Source organism: Phyllobates terribilis, unplaced genomic scaffold (assembly GCF_046119375.1).
Source record: "Phyllobates terribilis strain yellow unplaced genomic scaffold, ASM4611937v1 Scaffold_7__3_contigs__length_470593459, whole genome shotgun sequence".
In the NCBI taxonomy this organism is placed as follows: domain Eukaryota; kingdom Metazoa; phylum Chordata; class Amphibia; order Anura; family Dendrobatidae; genus Phyllobates; species Phyllobates terribilis.
Window position 1 is genome coordinate 242793016 of NW_027362767.1, and position 16884 is coordinate 242809899.

A 16884-nucleotide genomic window follows, 5' to 3' on the forward strand; every position below is an offset into this window, starting at 1 on the left:
TAAATGATGGTATTTTTTAATTGAACAAAAAGTTGAACTTGATGGACCTAGGTCTTTTTTCAGCCTATGTAACTATGTAATACTTTGGGTTTTCTTAGATTTTCCAACAGATTTCCACCTGCCAGGATGATCTCTTTTGTCCTTCAATGAGGATACAAATACCATTAGTTGTTTCGGATAATACCGCTGCCAGGGCATAGCATCCAAACTTCTTAATAATGTACAAATATGGAATGTGGATTTAGCTGGTTAATCCCGCTGCCCTGCACATCGCTATCACTCAGATACCACACATTCCAAGTTTAAAGGGCGACCGAGACATGCCGATGTGAAATCATGAACTCGCGTGGACGTACATGAAATGTGCATATATAAGTGATGTCCACATATTGTATCATGTATGCAGATAACATTCCCCATCTTAACTTTTGTAATGATTACGTTATTTCAGTACCACCATAGACATGTGGGCACTAGGACCCTGCTGCTCTCTTGCTCTGCTTCCATCTAGCAGCTGCAGACTTTAACAATCTGCAGAAAGGGGAGAGACCCTCACACAGAAAGAGACCCTTACACACTAAAGGCAATGATATCACTGACTGATTGGGGGATAAAAAAGAAGAGATGATTGCATTATGACGGACCATCTGCGTAGGTGGATGTAAGTGACAGACCCTCACGTAGACAGAGACCCTTTAATTTTAGATTGAGAGGCCTGGAATATAGACAGAGACCCTCGGGCTGGAAGAAAGACCCTGATAAAGGAAGGACGAAGAGCTCATCCGGGTGAAGGTATAATGTGATCAGAAGAGAGGATACCCCCAAATGTAGAAGGATTGGCCCCAATGTTGCGTAGAGGAGGAACTCCCCTCGAATACTTAGAGACAGTCTCTTCTAGGCTGCTCATAGGTAGATGCATAGCGATGTGCTGTGTATTGGGAGCGAAGGATTGATCCAAGAAGGAAGAAGGAGGAATATCGTAGAACTACCCTGACACCCAAGACCAGGCCTGGTGACCAGAGGGGACATCTGAGTGCTCCTATGGCCCCGGTAAGTGCAGGGGGGAGGGTGGCAGGAGCAGCAGTGACAGCTGTTCTTATATAATGAGTCCATGTCATTGCCCCAGTGTCCTGTACTGTGATGCCAGCTGGTCACCGCTGCCCTCCTAAAGCTGTCGCAATATTTCCTGGATGGTGACCGAAATATGGTTCTGCTATGGTTCCTAACTCGGCAAGTCGTCGTGCATGCCAGTCCTCTGTGGCTCTAAGCAGGTGTTGTTTTGGTGGCCTGGTACCAAGGGATTGTGTTATCCTAATTCTGGTAGAATCAACCCGGGCACGAAGATTTGCCATATATGCATTGAAAAAGAAAAAAATAAAAGCGTTAATTTAATTGGGGTAATTCGCAATTAAACAAATTCTGAAACAGTGCCACCCCTGACCATGGAGTATGTCTGGTATTGCAACTCAGTCCCATTGAAGTTAATGCAGCTGAGCTCCAATACCACACACAAGCCAGAGTTGGCGCTATTTCTGAAAGAAAGCAGCCATGTTTTTGTTTTGTTTTATTCTTGGACAACCTCTTTAACTAATCGGGTCATTAAAAATAAATGCACTTCCGCCCCTCCACTAGGGGGTGTCACTCAGTATTAGGCCCCCTTCACAAGACCGTGCTTCCGGTATGTGTGGCGTCCGGTTTCACACGTACTGAGGACACATACACACGCACGCCCATTATAATCTATGGAGCTGCGCACATGTCCATGTTCTCACACGTACCGTGTGTTCGTGTGACCGACACGTAGACATGTCCGTATGACAATACGTACTGCAAACGCGCACATGGATGACATGGTTTGTCACATCCTTGTGCACAATCCCTGTGACATGTACCGGAATAGAATGCAGAATAGAAATGACAGATTTTTAGGTGTTAAAGGTTTGCAAAGATAGAGATATCCGTGAGATATATAATTAGTGTCTTGCGTGTGTAATTTACTGTACATGTATTAACCTAATAAATAAATAAATGGAAAAAAAAGACCTGGGGTCCCCCCCCCATTTTTTGTAACCAGCAAAGGTAAAGCAGACAGCTGAGAGCTGATATTATCAGGCTCGGAAGGTCCATGGGTATTGGGCTCTTCCCAGCCTAAAAATACCAGTCTGCAGCCGCCCCAGACGTGGAGCATCACATGAGATGCGCCAATTCTGCCACTTTGCCTTCACTTTTCCCAATTGCCCTGGTGTTGGCAATCAGGTAATGGAGCTTGGGTTGTTGACAGCTGTATTTTTTGGACAATTCACAGCTTGACATCAAGCCCTGGTGTTAGTAGTGGAGAGGTGTCTATCAGACACCCCCATTACTAACCCAGTAATAAAAAAAAAAAAAAAAAAAAACACACAAAAAAATACGTTATTGAAATAAACAATCCTCAACACTTTCCCTGGCTCTCCACTTTATTAGAAAAAAAAATCCCAAGCAGGTTTACCGTATAACAACCGAATCCGCCGAGGGCAGCATGACCCGGCAACAATGATGAGCTGTAATGTTAATGACTTCACTGCTGTTCAGAGCCGCCGGGTCTCCCGCAGCTTGACCCGGTAGTGGCTGTTTGCAAACACTATGGAGCCTCAGAACGAGGCTCCGTAGTCTTTGTAGGGAGGATTTGATGAACTTTGCTGGTTCTGCCTGAACTATGTCGGACCTGTGTGGGATTTTTTTTTTTTAATAAAGTGAACCAGGGAAAGTGTCGGGCCGTGTTTATTTGAATAAAGTATTTTTTCGTGTGTGATAGACATGTCTCCATTACAGGGCTGGACTTGATGTCAGCTTTGTTTTTGGACAATTCACAACTGACATCAACCCCAAGCTCCATTATCCAGATTGCCGAAGAGCCGGGCAAAGTGCCAGAATTTGAGCATCTCTTGTGATGCTCCACTTCTGGGGTGGCTGTGGGCTGGTATTTTTAGGCTGGGAAGGGCCCAATAAGCCTGGACTTTACCAGCCTGATAGCTGATACTATCAGCTTTACCTTTGCTGGTTGCAAAAAATAGGGGGACCTCACATAATATTTTTTCATTTTATTTACTTATTAGGTTAATACATGTACAGTAAGCTACACACGCAAGTCACTATCTATCTATCTATCTCTATCTTTGCACATCTTTAACAACTAAAAATCTGTCATTTCTATTCCGGTACGTGACACATGGATAGTACACACAGACGGCCAAAAGAAAACCACGCGGATAGTAAAAATGGACCTTCTCGCACATGTTTTTTTTAAGCGGACTTGTGAAGGGGGCCATATTGCAATTTTATGGGAGTGCCGGCTTATGAAATGTGTTCAGAACTTAAAAGAAGTTTTGTTATAACCTTGAAAATCATTCATACAGCGAAGCTACTGGAAAGGAAAGATTGGGACGCTGCAATATTAATATCACAATCATGTAATGTGTCTCCTTGAGTTATTATTTCGTAGAAATAAAAATAATCCTCATCCTTTAAAGGAGTTTTCCTGATAACAGAGCACTTGAAGTTTTCAGAGACTTCCATTCAATCCATGTATATTGCCAAGATTTATTCACACAATATCACAAGCTGGGAGTTACACAGAACCACCCGCTGTGATCTTTGTGTGGAACAGCTCTCCAACCCCTATCATCCGGACAATTACACGATTGGCCGACGATTAACCGAAGAGGCCGCAGGCTGTTCGCACTAACAGGCCGGTTATCGGAAAACTAACAGTGAGCGTATGGTATATACATCTCCGGATTCCAACACATGGAATATGTGTATATACCTCCGTACGATTACCGCTAACTCCACGATAACTCCAGACTACTCGCTGCCACGACCAGTCGTTTTTTATGCAAAATACAGGCTGACTGGAGGCCTGGTTTCTAGTAGCCTATGGCTTTGGGGCACAGTTTACAGAACAAAAGGAACAGAATTATTAAATCTTATATTTAATCCAAAGGGAGGCAGTGTTTAAGAAAAATACACAAAAGATTTTACAAAGGGAACAAAACAATGCAGCATATACAGTTACGGAAAATAAAAGGGATAAAACAAAAGAAACTTACTAGATCGATCGCAGAGACAATACAGTTTATCCGAAGGAGAGCACTTCGATTGGCCATTTAGTGAATTGGATTCCTGCATACACGATATGTGTATCTACACGAACCCAGATAGAAATTTAGCTTGATCTTTTATCAGCCCCAGAGCCACATCCACACACCCTCCATGATGACTTCACGTGGGTCAAGTTGTGGGCTGCTTTCAGCACTTCAGGACTTTATGAAATCCCAACTTGTGCGATAACCCCTCAACGGACGATCACAGAAGTTCGAGATTGATGCCATATTTTTTATCGGGATTTTATCTTTACTTACAGACCAAACATGGCATACCTGTTGTCAGTTATCTGGTTACTGTTGATTTGCGGCTCATTGGCAGTGATGAAAAATTATGCGTCGTCTTCCCCTGTTAACCCCAGTGCTGAAAATGTATGTCTCATTACTATCGGATTTATAAAATTCCAATATTTTATATTTTCTTTTGGAGACTTACTGTCTGCTAAAGCTGCTCTGGTGAAAGGAATGTATATGCAAGGTGACAATAGCTATTTCTAAAGAGTGTGAGGTATCTGCTTTAAGGCTGTGTGCCCACGATGCGTTTTTAATGCGCTTCTGCAGCGTTTTTGCAGCTGCAGAAGCGCATTAAAAACTCATGGTAGAAGGGCAGCAATGTTCCCCAATGATAATCCGCATGTGCTGTGCACATGCTGCGGAAATTTCCGCTGCAGATTATCATTGCGGAAAAAAACGCAGCACTACCAATTATTTTGCGGAAGTGCTGCGTCTTCGCCGCCATTGACTTGCATTAGATCACATGGATTCCGCATAACTGTATATGTAGATGCGGAATCCAAGCGTTCTAATGTGCGGATGGTACCCGGGTGTAGAGGAGAGGAGAGTCTCATCCACACCCAGGTACCATTAAAAAATCTGTAAAAAAATAATAAAATAAAAAATAAATATATACTTACCTTCTGGCGGCCCGCGCAGCGCTCCTCCTTGCTTCCCGGCTCTTTGCAGTGGATTGAAGGACCTGTGCTGACGTCAGAGTCATGTGACGGGTCACGCGACGCTGACATCGGCAGGTCTTTCAATCCACTGCTGCCGGCAGCCGGGACTGAGCAAAACAAGCCAGCGCGGGCCATCGGAGAGTAAGTATATATTTATTTTTTTATTTTTAACACTCTCTCGGGTCACACTATATACAGTAAATCCATGCAGTTTGCATGGATTTATATAGTGTGACCTAGTTGTCAAGCACTTTCCAAGTGATGCTAATCGCTTGGAAAGCGCTTGTCAATCCGCATGCGGAAATGTCAGTGGGTAACGCTCCATTTCCGCATGTCCCTGGCAGGAAAACGCATGTACAATCCGCATGTACAATCCGCATGTACAATCCGCATGTACAATCCGCATGCGTTTTTTTCTGCCAGGGAGATGCAGAAACGCTCAGGAAAAAATCCTGAGCATTTCTGCATCGTGGGCACATAGCCTTATACTCTCCAAAACTTAAAAGGCCTTTTCCTATCTAAACTATTTGTTCAATCTGTGCTCTTTGTCTATGCACAATATACATCCTTATTCAGTCACCTGGCCCATATATTAAATTGTGTAATTCACATCTAAGAGATTGTCAGCTCTTGCATGTTAATTAAGCTAGTCAATTTCCTACTTATATTAGTCTATTGTACAATCCTACATCTAAGAGTGTCAACTCAGATTGCAAATGACAGAGGGGAGCACTGTGGCTCAGTGGTTAGCACTGCAGCCTTGCAGCTTTGGGGACCTGGGTTCAAATCCCACCAAGGACAACATCTGCAAGGAGTTTGTATGTTCTCCCCATGTTTGCATGGGTTTTCTCTGGGTTCTCTGGTTTCCTCCCACACTCCAAAGACAAACTGATAGGGAATCTATATTGTGAGCTCCAATGGGGACAGAAATGATAATGTATGTAAAGTGCTGGTGCTATATAAAATTAAGATTATTATAAGATTATTAGGCGAGGGGGAGTGGGACCGTGGCTTCTGGGATTTCCATGTACTCTATGACATATACAAAATCACCTGTCCATTTAAAAGTAAGGTACAAGACTCCCTTTATGCTTTTGGTGGACTCCCCTCACCATTCAGACTGTGAATTAGACCGAATTCAGAAGTCCTGACCTGAATTCATCATTCCTCATATTCTCCTATGAGACTGTTGAGTTTGGGTCAGGAGACCGGTAGGCGGTCTGGACATCACCTACTCGGACTGTGTTTCATGTATGCCTGAATTTGGCCTTATGGGAAAAAAGTCTTTAAACTAAAAACATATATTGGCAATCACTAAATACAGTCGCTTCCTATAAACTCTACCCTGTGTGAGATTTTGTAGAACAGCAGCCTCTTACTCATTTCCTCCCCGGACGTGCTGTGTTCCATTGTACTCAGTGAAACTTTTTGAACAGAAAAAAACCCTAATTGACAAGTTCCGATCCTAAATCTCTATGGAAGCCCTGCATGTATTTGGACATTCCCTACTTATTAAAAAGGGAGCTCAAAGTGTCACGCTGCAGGGACCCCCAGTGATCAGCCATAATCTGTGTGCGACTGTTCAATTTCTCCTGGAGTGCCACCACAGGAGAAATGAAGTATTACACAGTGTATGTTGAAATCAGTGTGCTCTCTATGTAATACAAGACAAATCCAGCCGAGAGAGAGATGCTCTCCATAAGGGCTCTTTCACACGTCAGTATCTCTGGTACGAGTGGTGACAGTTTCCACACGTACTGGAGACACTGACACATGTAGACCCATTCAAATCTATGGGTCTGAGCTCATCTCAGTGTGTTTCCACAGACCATGTGTCCGTGTACTCCACACACTGACATGTCAGTTTTTTTGCGGATACACGGTCCGCAAAATTGCCTCATGCTGAACACACACGGATGACATCTATGTGTCATTAGTGTGACACGGACCAACGCCTGGGAATCAGCGCTACAGGTAGCACTGTTCCCAAGCGCTGGATGCTGCCCTCATCATGGTTCCCTGCCGGCGTGGCGATCAGCACCAGCAGGAACAATGATAAGGGTAGTGGTATTCTGCTCCCGCAGTGTCCCCACCTGTAAAAATAAGAATAAAATAATAAAATCCTTATACTCACCTGTCCGGAGATGTCCCCTGCTATAATCCTCTGACCGCTGACGCCGAGGAGTCGGGGAGAATGAGCCGCTGCAGCGAGCGGGCCCCGGATCTGCACTCAGTGAGTGACAGGACACCGCTCCTGAGCTGCAGCTCCAGAGCCGCTCATTCTCCTTGGCTTCTCGGCGTCAGCGGTCGCATGGATTACAGCAGGGGACACCTAGGAGAGGTGAGTATATGGATTTTATTTATTTTTATTTATTTTACTCACTTTTATATAGCGCCATTAATTCAACAGCGCTTTGCAGACATTATCATCACTGTCCCCATCGGGGCTCACAATCTAAATTCCCTATTAGTGTGTCATATCAGTATATCAGTATTTTATTATTTTACTCTAATTTTTACAGGTGGGGACACTGCGGGAGCAGAATACCACTACCCTCACCATTGTCCCTGCTGGTGCTGTTTGTAGCGCTGGCAGGGAACCATGATGAGGGCAGTGTTCAGCACTGGCTCTTGGGAACAGCGCTAACTGTACACTGATTCCCAGGCACTGGTCCGTGTGATCCTGATGCGGCACACAGTTGCCACACATGTGACACACTCGGACACACGGGACACGGATATCTCCAGTATCGGTTTTTCCAGTGCTGGAAATATCCGGACGTGTTAAACCGGCCTAATTGTTCTCCACTTTTGGCAAGAAATTAGGATCCTTTTCCCAACTCAAAAAAAAACACATTTTATATGCACTGATGGAGGTTGGAGAAATATATAATGGTGGCAATAATATATTAGATTTTAAAATCCACAAAATCTCACACCCGTATCCCTACCCTATGATCACAAAAATGATCCCATGCTGGATTATAATAAAAATCATATGATAGTCAAAAACTTTGAGGACCTCAGTCAGGTGGATGGTTTCTGAAAATAAATAGGGATCAGCTTCGTAGTCCCCATTGATTAACTATTTTAGGCATCTATACACGGACAATATGCCATCCTATCAAAGTTGACGACTTCTGCACCCTATAGCTGGCCCACAGTTAAAGGGAACCTGTCAGGATGAGTTTACTATTTAAAATTAATGGTATGGTTGTAAAGGTCATTGAACAAGAATATAAATGGTACCTGTTTTGTAGTAATGCAATGTGCTTGTATTGAGAAATCAATCTTTGAAGACAAATGCAAATTAGCCTGGAAGTGCATTTGGGGTGTGTCATTGCACTGAGTTCATGGAGACTCCTCCAATACACTGTCAGACTAATTTACACATTAGATTAGTAGCACAAGTAGGGACTCGTGTATCACTCTCTACAGAAGTTCATCTGGCTCAGTATACTTTGAGTACCAGTGATCTGATAATCTTTTCTCGCTGGTAATTTAGGTAGTAGCAATTTATAGTTATTCCATTCTTATGGGCAAGAACAACTGCAGTGTAAATCACGGGGGAGGGAGGGATTGAAGAGGAGCATTTTGAGTTTCCAAGCATAAGAAAATTAACGGTGAGTAACTATTACCCATTACATATCCTTAAAGGGAATCTGTCAGCATGTTTTTACTATGTAATCTGAGAGCTTCATGATGTAGGGACAGAGACCCTGATTCCAGCGATGTATCACTTACCAGGTTGCTTGGTGTAGTTTTGATAGAATCGCTGTTTCCTCTGATGTAACAGTGGTCAGAATGCTGAGCTGTGTATAACCTCACCCTCACCCCTGATTGGCAGCTTCTTGTGTACATTGTCAGCAAGCTGCCAATCAGCTGTGGGGGCGGGGTTACACAGATCATCCTGACTGTTGTGCACGTGATACCTAGTCCGGCGGTGATAATCTCCTGATGATAAAACACTGGTTGTATAGAAACTATAGCACACAGTCTAATAAGTGACACATACCTGGAATCGGGGTCTCTGCCTCTACATTATGCTGCTCTTAGATTAAATAGCAAAAACCTGCTGACAGATTCCCTTTAAGATAGCTACATATACTGTCGGTTTTGAATAAATTATATTGTTACTCTCTACAAGTGAATACTGTAGTCACTATTACCCAGGATGTCCCCCGAGAGATGCTACTGCAGAGAAAATTACTGATGACGAATCATAAACCAGCCAGTGAAAATGGTTCTTATTTGGTGGGACGGGGTGACGCAATTAGGTGATTAATTTAATTGGAATTTTGTCATTAATTTGAGACAAGCGCATATATTTCAGATGTATCGTAAACATAACCGTACACCACAGTGAGCGGATGAAAATAAATAACCCGACAAGACATGATTTATATGGTTTGTGACGTTTCCGTTAATGCAGGATCGGTTCCTCCTGCGATCCCTTTGTCCTAATTTGTTCTTGACGCTTGTTTTGCAATTTTGGTCAATGCAGTCAATGCTTTCTTGTTAGGCTGATGACTGTAAAGTAATACGTGTGCAGTCATGGGGTACTGCAGTCATCGCTCACTGAAAGGGAATACAACATCCGACAGTAACAGATTATTTTTGGCTCTGTTTTTGCATAGATCAGCAGTATATGAATAGAAGAAACTTTGTAATATATCTTAACAGACAGATGTTTCTTTCTCCACTCATGAGCCACCTCTTTTCTGCCTTCTAAACTCATCATTCACTATATATATATATATATATATATATATATATAAAAAAAAAAAAATCTGCTAAAATCCATCTTGGTCAAAAGAAGACTGACTGTTAGCTCGTAGAGGGAACCAATTGTAGCAGCCAAGCGAAGTCATGTCGAACCTGGAGCTAGAATGGCGTGAAAATACCGGAAATCACATTTTTTTGCGCAACCTTGTGTTGAGTTGAAAACCTGAGACTTTTCAAAGCTTTTTTCTCTGGTGAGAAAAGCTCTGATGAATCGCCCTCTATTTATACATAAAATCCTGAAATATTACAGTGCACCAAACACATTAGACTGACACTTAAAGGGAACCTGTCAGGTGACAAAAACACTTAACCTGCAGATATGGGGTTAATCAATCTGCAGGTTAATAGTGATCTGAACCTGCCCGGCGCTCGCAGTTAGACCCCCGCTGCGGGAAGAAATGAACTTTATTCCTCCCAGAAGCGTTAGGGTTTCGGTCATGGGGGTGGCGACAGCACGGGTTCAGTCACCACTCTGAGTATAGAGAGGGGCGGCACTGACTGACAGCAGCTCAACATTAGACTCGGCTGTCAGTCAGGAGACTGTAATAGCCTACTCTCATTTTTCTGTCAATTCTCCCCCACTCAAGAGGGGCATCCCCAAGGGGCAGTTCCTTCGAACACGGAGGAACTGCTCCACGTGGAATGATTTCCAGTCTGAGTCATGCAAATTATCAGGGAGATTCAGTGAGAGGGGGGGTATCCTGAACGAGTAATTAACAAGGCATATCAGCAATCAAAGGAAACAGATAGATCATCCCTTCTTACCCCAAGGGATAGACCTGACTCTGAATCCATCACACGCCTGATCGGCACTTATGACGATCAGTCGAGACGAGTCATGGATATCCTTAAAAGACATTGGGGTATTTTGCAGGTTGATCCAGATGTGGCGAGCCTTGTCTCCAAAACACCCTCGGTCACGTATAGGGGAGGGAGATCGGTAAGGGATGCCGTTTTACATAGCCATTTTACTCCACGGAAAAAAAGGGGGGACACTTGGCTACAAAATAGGTCTAATGGTACGTTCAGGTGTGGGCACTGCTGTTTTTGTAAATTTGTGACACCATCAAAGAGCTTTAAAAGTGCAGTGACAAACCGGATGTACGACATGAGAGGTTTTGCCAACTGCAGAACGTCGGGAGTGGTGTATCTCTGTACGTGCACATGCCCAATGGATTACATTGGGAAAACCAAACGAGAACTACGCGTTCGAATTGGTGAACATCTTGGAGATATAGGACACGGCAGGGATACACCACTTACCTGACATGTTAATTCAAAGCATGGGGGTGACGTTGAATGTATTTCATTTAGAGTTTTGGAGGCTGTGGAACAATCTATCAGAAAGGGAGATTGGAATAAGAGAATTCTCCAACGGGAAGCCCGTTGAATCTTTTGGATGGAATCGGTGGCCCCAGGGGGTCTTAATGAGCAGTTGAGCTTCTCGAATTACATTTAATCCAGAGTAGGATATTAGGGGGTCAAGAAGAAATCAGCATCTGTGACAATTGCCCTTGAGGGCTATCACTTGTTTACACCCACTATTACGATGGGAATTTTTTATTTTTATCCCTATCTTAACAATAAACAAATATTTAAGGGCAGATGAGTTAGAATGTGTGAATAACACTGAGACTTATTTGCAACAGAAATGGGATTTTCTCCTGCCTTCCATGATTTTTCAATGGAGACACACTAATAAAGTTTATTGTATCCCTCTTATAGATTTGTGCTCTCCACAGTGGTGAGTCCAATATATCATGCTAGTGAGTAGTTGGATTATACAGTCATATGAAAAAGTTTGGGCACCCCTATTAATCTTAAGCTTAATGTTCTATAAAAATTGGTGTTTTTGCAACAGCTATTTCAGTTTGATATATGTAATAACTGTTGGATACAGTAATGTTTCTGCCTTGAAATGAGGTTCATTGTACTAACAGAAAATGTGCAATCTGCATTCAAACAAAATTTGACAGGTGCATAAGTATGGGCACCTCACCAGAAAAGTGACATTAATAGTTAGTAGATCCTCCTTTTGCAAAAATAACAGCCTCTAGTCGCTTCCTGTAGCTTTTAATGAGTTCCTGGATCCTGGATGAAGGTATTTTTGACCATTCCTCTTTACAAAACAATTCCAGTTCAGTTAAGTTTGATGGTCGCCGAGCATGGACAGCCCTCTTCAAATGATCCCACAGATGTTCAATGATATTCAGGTCTGGGGACTGGGATGGCCATTCCAGAACATTGTAATTGTTCCTCTGCATGAATGCCTGAGTAGATTTGGAGCGGTGTTTTGGATCATTGTCTTGCTGAAAGATCCATCCACTTTGTAACTTCATATTTATCACTGATTCTTGAACACTATTGTCAAGAATCTGCTGATACTGAGTGGAATCCATGCGTCCCTCAACTTTAACAAGATTCCCAGTGCCAGCATTGACCACACAGCCCCAAAGCATGATGGAATCTCCACCAAATTTTACTGTGGGTAGCAAGTGTTTTTCTTGGAATGCTGTGTTTTTTTGCCACCATGCATAACGCCTTTTTGTATGACCAAATAACTCAATCTTGATTTCATCAGTCCACAGGACCTTCTTCCAAAAAGAAATTGGCTTCTCCAAATGTGCTTTTGCATACCTCAGCCAACTCTGTTTGTGGCGTGCTTGCAGAAACGGCTTCTTTCGCATCACTCTCCCATACAGCTTCTCCTTGTGCAAAGTGCCTTGTATAGTTGACCGATGCACAGTGACACCATCTGCAGCAAGTTGATGCTGCAGCTCTCTGGAGGTGGTCTGAGGATTGTCCTTGACTGATCTCACCATTCTTCTTCTCTGCCTTTCTGATGTTTTTCTTGGCCTGCCACTTCTGGCCTTAACAAGAACTGTCCCTGTGTTCTTCCATTTCCTTACTATGTTCCTCACAGTGGAAACTGACAGGTTAAATCTCTGAGACAGCTTTTTGTATGCTTCCCCTGAACAACTATGTTGAATAATCTTTGTTTTCAGATCATTTGACAGTTGTTTTGAGGAGCACATGATGCCACTCTTCAGAGGAGATTCAAACAGGAGAACAACTTGCAAGTGGCCACTTTAAGTAGCTTTTCTCATGATTGCATACACCTGGCTATAAAGTTCAAAGCTCCATGAGGTTACAAAACCAAAAAAAGTGCTTTAGTAAGTCAGTAAAAAGTAGGTAGGAGTATTTAAAACAAGAAAATGATAAGGGTGCCCATACTTATGCACCTTTCAAATTTTGTTTGAATGCAGATTGCACATTTTCTGTTAGTACAATAAACCTCATTTCAAGGCAGAAACATTACTGTGTCCAACAGTTATTACATATATCAAACTGAAATAGCTGTTGCAAAAACACCAATTTTTATAAAACATTAAGCTTAAGATTAATAGGGGTGCCCAAACTTTTTCATATGACTGTATGTGTGCCTTTGTGTTAACCATCTATGAGCCTGAGGATTTGAGGCGGTTACCTGCAGACTGGGACTGCTGCCGGAACCATTTATGTATGTGCTCTCCACTGGGTCTGGTATGCGTTCCAGTGACCTCACTTCCTGTTTACGTCACTATGGGGCGGAACTTCCGGCCAGCATGGCGTGTGTTCCAGTGACCTCATTTCCGGCATGTGCTGCTGGCGGAGACAGGGGCTCACATTTCCAGACTGTGGGTGTGTGCTTTATGTGCACTGCTCGCTCGGTGAGAGCTTAATGGCGTGCGCTGGATTGACATTGTGCATGACATGGTTTGAAAATGGGTGCCTAATCAGAGGTATAATTAGTGAATACCTGGAGGTTAGTGGGTGTGTCTATATATGTGGGAGATGTTCCCATTTCTTCATATGCAGCACTGACTGAGTGTCTGGAGAGAATGATTGATGTCCTCTCCAGTTCCCCTGATGAACCCTGGAGATTACCAGGGAGAAACGCGTTGGGACATGATATGACGGACTATCTATGATAAGTGTTAAGTCCCTGTGTATCTGAGATAGGATATAAGGTACCACCAATGATATGTGTTATTCCTTATTACATGATATCTAGACTGCTGAATGCATCTAGGGTTAAGTCATTTGTGGGTCGTGATATGAGGGGCACCAATGATAAGTGTTTTTCCTCATCTATTTAGAAGATATCAGACCGTTTATGCGTTTGGGATATGATATTGGGGACTATCTAATATATATAATTGTCTTATCTGTCTGTCTGTCTGTCCTTCTGTCCAGGAAATCCCGCGTCGCTGATTGGTCCGGCCGCGGCCAATCAGCGAAGCGGGATTTTAGAAAAAAGATGGCGGCCATTAGCGGCTCATCTGCCGCACGGAGGTCAGCGGCGATGCAGCCGGGAGATGACCGGCGCCAGCCGGTCATCTCCCGGCTGATCGCAGCAGAACTACCCCAACCGGCGGCGCCGCTGACCTCCATGCGGCTACCGTCGGGAGATCAGCGGCTAGGACCGCAGATCTCCCGACGGTAAGTGTGAAGGGAGGACCGGGGAGCGGCGCCGCCAGTCGGGATGCTTCTGCTGCGAGCAGCCGGTCATCTCCCAGCTGCTCGCAGCGGAAGTACCCGCACAAGCAGCGCCGCTCCTGGGCCCACACTAATACGACGCTGATTGGTTGCTGCCGACGGCCGCGACCAATCAGCTATATTGGCGCCAAGTCTAAAAACCGCTCTGCGCCAATCTGCACAGCGGTGTTTAAATTTGGCGCCAATATCGCTGATCGGTCGTTGCCGGCGGCCGTCTGCTGTCGACCGATGTCGTCATGACAACATCCGGGTCATCAGACAGCAGGAAGATTGTTTGGTCATGCGCAGTGCATGACCAAACAATCTTTTCACTGTGCAGCGCTGACTGCCTGCATGGCACAGAGATGGTGCTCCATCCCTATGCTATGCAGGCAATCAGAATAAAAAAAGTGAAAGTCCCAGAGTGGGAGAAAGTAAAAAAGTAAAAAAACTTTCAGAAAGTGAAAAAAAATAAAAATAAAAAATTGTAAAAATATTTAAAAAAAAATAAAAAAAATAATCCACCAAAAATAAAAATATAATGTAGCCATCAATAAATATTATTATGAAAAAAAAACAAAACAATAAAAGTACACATATTTGGTATCGCCGCGTCCGTAATGACCTGACCTATAAAACTGTCCCACTAGTTAACCCCTTCAGTGAACACGGTAAAAAAAAAAAAAAAACGAAGCAAAAAACAATGCTTTATCATCATACCGCCAAACAAAAAATGGAATAACACGCAATCAAAAAGACGAATATAAATAAAAATGGTACCGCTGAAAACGTCATCTTGTCCCGCAAAAAACAAGCTGCCATACAGCTCCATCATCCGAAAAATCAAAAAGTTATAGCTCTCAGAATAAAGCGATGCAAAAAAATAATTTTTTCTATAAAATAGCTTTTATTGTGTAAAAGCGCCAAAACATAGAAAAACGATATAATTGTGGTATTGCTGTAAACGTACTGATCCGAAGAATAAAGCTACCTTATCAATTTTACCACACGCGGAGTAGAATAAAAAAATGTTAAAAAAAAAAACAATTTCTGAATTGTTGTTTTTTGTTTATTCTGCCTCCCAAAAGCTGGAATAGAAAGTGATCAAAAAAGTCACGTGCCTGAAAATGGCACCAATAAAAACGTCAGCTCATCCCGCAAAAAACAAGCCATCACATGACTCTGTCGGCCAAAATATGGAAAAATTATAGCTCTCAAAATATGGCGATGCAAAAACTAGATTTTACAAAATATGTGTCTTTTAGTGTGTGACAGCTGTCAATCATAATAACCCGATACCATTCTGGTATCTCTGTAGTTGCACCGACCTGAAGAATAAGGTCGTCTAATCACTTATACCGCACTAGGAACGGCGTAAAAAATAAATGCTGGGTTTGGGGTTAGGGTTGTGCTAATGTTAGGGTTGGGGTCAGGGTTGGGCTACAGTAGGGTTAGGGTTGGGGTTAGGGTTGTTGTTTTTTTTCAAAAGTAAAAAAAAAATAAAAAAAATGACGATATGGCAACTAGTGTTGAACGCAAGTGCTCGCTACTTGAGTTTGCATTGGGTGCACGGGTATGCTCGAGTCTCCGCCCCATATGCTTCGCGGCCAAAAAAAACTCGCGGGGATTGCCTGCCATGCACGAGCGATCCCCACATGTTTTTTTTGGGGTGTCTAATAACCGTGAAACATGCGGGCGGGGACTCGAGCATTTCACTTGAGCACTCGTGATACATGGTGCATACCTGAGTACCCGATGCAAACTCAAGTAGCGAGCACTTGCGCTCAAGACTAATGACAACTTATTCAATATGATGACCTAATGTCATCAAATTCTGTGTCGTACCTCTGGGTTCAAAATGTTCACTATACCCCTTGATAAAATCCTTGAGGGGTGTAGTTTCCAAAATGGGGTCACTTCTGGGGGTTTCAACTATTTAGGCACATCAGGGGCTCTTCAAACATGACATGGCGTCCGTTCTCGATTCCAGCCGATTTTGCGTTCAAAAAGTCACACAGTGCTCCTTTCCTTCTGAACTCTGCCGTGCGCCCAAACACTGTATTTTCCCCACATATGGGGTATTGGCGTACTCAGGAGAAATTGCACCATGCAGTTTGTTGTGCAATTTCTCCTGAGTAAGCAGATACCCCATATGTGGAGGAAAACCACTATCTGCTTACTCAGGAGAAATTGCACAACAAACTGCATGGTGCAATTTCTCCTGTTACCCTTATGAAAATGCAAAAGTGGGGGCTGAAAAACATTTTTGTGGGAAAAATGTGAAAATTTTATTTTTACGGCTCAATGTTATAAACTTCTGTGAAGCACCTGGGGGTTCAAAGTGCTCACCACACATCTAGATAAGTTCCCTGAGGGGTCTAGTTTCCAAAATGGTGTCACTTGTGGGGGTTTCCACTGTTTAGGCACATCAGGGGCTCTCCAAACGCAACATGGCGTCCGCTAATTATTCAAGCAAATTTTACATT

The 16884-nt window shown here is 43.2% G+C and overlaps 1 protein-coding gene across 1 annotated transcript in view; it reads left to right on the forward strand.

Annotated features, from left to right (window-relative positions):
• The first annotated feature begins 457 nt into the window (after window positions 1-457).
• Window positions 458-16884, forward strand: part of ST6GALNAC6 (ST6 N-acetylgalactosaminide alpha-2,6-sialyltransferase 6) — a 44716-nt gene continuing 28289 nt past the window's right edge. Inside the window, exon 1 of the mRNA XM_073640002.1 lies at window positions 458-1050. Within this exon, the coding sequence (XP_073496103.1) occupies window positions 1042-1050 (9 nt within the window). The 5' untranslated portion in view covers window positions 458-1041. The remainder of the gene's footprint in view (window positions 1051-16884) is intronic.